The 2,500-nt window shown below is 42.3% G+C and overlaps 1 protein-coding gene across 2 annotated transcripts in view; it reads right to left on the reverse strand.

The window, feature by feature from the left end:
• tp53 (tumor protein p53) overlaps positions 1 to 2,500 on the reverse strand; it is a 6,335-nt gene that overhangs the window by 1,466 nt on the left and 2,369 nt on the right. Inside the window, exons 1-6 of one of the 2 annotated variants that reach the window (XM_046839649.1) lie at positions 1,480 to 1,634; positions 949 to 1,135; positions 692 to 804; positions 468 to 577; positions 223 to 353; positions 12 to 94 (exon numbers count right to left, since the gene is read on the reverse strand). In XM_046839649.1, the coding sequence (XP_046695605.1) occupies positions 12 to 94; positions 223 to 353; positions 468 to 577; positions 692 to 804; positions 949 to 1,135; positions 1,480 to 1,497 (642 nt within the window). In that variant the 5' untranslated portion in view covers positions 1,498 to 1,634. Of the gene's footprint in view, positions 1 to 11; positions 95 to 222; positions 354 to 467; positions 578 to 691; positions 805 to 948; positions 1,136 to 1,479; positions 1,635 to 2,500 lie in introns of those variants that run through there. The other variant, XM_046839648.1, reaches the window with a different exon arrangement.

The following is a 2,500-nucleotide window of genomic DNA, read 5'->3' on the forward strand; positions in this document are numbered from 1 at the left end:
TGTGTGTATACCTGCAGTGTGTAAATCTCATCGTCACTGCTGCTGTTCTTGGATTTTTTATTGTCTTCAGAGTGAGAAAGAAAATCCTTCATGCCTGTGGGGTCAAAGGTCAGAGTGTTACACACCCTGAAGTGACACACCCACAAACACATTTACACACTCACATATGCACATACACACACCTACAACCTCAAAGACACATATATATACACACACACTCACTGCGCTTGGTGGTTTTGCTGGAGGTTTTGGGCTCCTGCTGTTTCCTAAAGTTGTTCTCCTCTGTTTTTCGGTCTCGCCCGGGACACGCACACACACGAACTTCAAATGTGCGCCGACCCAACAACTGACCACTATACACACACACACACACACAAATATAATTACAACATTTATACATTTACAGTATTTAATATATATGTCTGCTAAACACACACACACACACACACACACACACACAGACTTACTCCTGTGTTTCCAGGGTGATGATGGTGAGGATGGGGCGGCGGTTCATTCCCCCCATACAGCTGCTGTTACACATGTAGTTATACAGCACAGTTATACATTCTGATCCCACCCACACACACACACACACACACACACACACACACACACACACACAGATTACACCGAGATCTCATGGTACTGTCAGTGCTGTAGGGTTAGAGTTCAGAGGTTAGAAGTGACGAACCTGGGGGGGTTCGTAGGGCACCACCACACTGTGGCGCTGCGTGTTCTCATCCTCGTGATATACCGCCCGAGAATTCCCTTCTACACGCAGCAGGTGAGCAGAAGGAGCTACACCTGATCTCACATGCATACACACACACACACACACACACACACACACACACACACACACACCGTTAGCAGATGAACATAATTATAAATAAATGTTGGTTATCATACACCAGATCACATGACCAGGGTGTGTGTGTGTGTGTATACCCTCATTGCTGTCATTACTCCTCTCATGGTGAGGGCAGCGGCGCACTACCTCAGCCACGTGTTCTGATCTCTTGTACACAGCGGTGGCTCTGAGCAGCGAACCCAGTGGCGGACTGGAACTTACCGCCATTAACACAGGACACGTCTTCGCCAACTGACAAAACATTTTATTCAGCTCTGGAGAATACACACACACACACACACACACACACACACACACACACACAAAGAGATAAAGAAATTATTATGTGCAGGTGATGACATATTTTGTGTGTGTGTGTGTGTGTGTGTGTGTGTGTGTGTGTGTGTGTGCCTCAACAACTAATATATGATTAAATGAAATAGATATATATAAAAATCAATGTCTCAATCATTTTTTCTCATGAGGACAAGCCCCACAACCTTAAACTGTCAGGTTTCCCCCAATTTTGTGGGGATTTTGGGCTCTTAAGATTAAATAAAACACACACTAACACACACAAACAGCAGATATTGCTGTGTATATCATTTAAAGTTCAATTTCTCACTTACCTGCCAAAATGAATGCATTCCTGCTGTATACACACACACACACACACACACACACACACACACACACACACACACACACACACACACACACACACACACACACGCTCTCTAAAGACAGGAAGTTAAACTGGAGGCTGATCTTTCCTTTGTGGTTTCTTTTGCTCTCTCGCTCTCTCTCTCTTCAGACACACACACACACACACACACACACACACACACACACACACACACACACACACATTCTCACCCTCCCACACACACACACACACACACACACAGAGCAAAGCAGACATGTTTAGACATGTCTCAGGTTCAGCTCTACATAAAGAATAATGTAGAAACGTGTATTTAATTAGTTTATTTGTATATTTATTTATTTTATAAATTAAACTGTTTACACTATAAAAGGTTATAAAGTGAAAATGGCTGTTTATAATAAATATGGAATGTGACTGCACTGAGAAGAGAAACATCCTCTGAGAGGAGTGTAATTACCTTCATCTTCAGTAGAGCAGAGAATAAAATATTGGCGTGTAAATGTGTAGACACATACGATCTAAACACAACCACACAATACCACACTGTCACTCTTTTACACGAGGGAGCTGAAAGAGTACAACTACAATTCCAAAATATTTGGTTTGCTGTGTAAAATGTAAACATACACAGAATCAATGATTTGCAAATCTCACATTTATTTTTAACTATAGAAATTGCAGATTTTTAAACTGAGGAAATTTACAATTTAAAAATATTTATACTTAATGGCTGCAACACATCTGGGCAGTTTTTCCACTGTGTAGCATCACGTCTTTCCGGAACAGTCCATATATATCTGGCAAGTGAAAAGACCAGGTACTGACGTTATGGGAGAGGAATGTTGCACTATTCAGGACTGATACAGGATTGTAGCTGCTCTACACTGCAGCCAGCACACACACTCTTCTAATGTGTTGCTCTAAAACCTGAATGAAGGGTTCAGCATTGATGGAGCATTTCCCAGGTGCAAGCTGCCCATTCC

This window comes from Silurus meridionalis, chromosome 25, assembly GCF_014805685.1.
Source record: "Silurus meridionalis isolate SWU-2019-XX chromosome 25, ASM1480568v1, whole genome shotgun sequence".
Taxonomy (NCBI): domain Eukaryota; kingdom Metazoa; phylum Chordata; class Actinopteri; order Siluriformes; family Siluridae; genus Silurus; species Silurus meridionalis.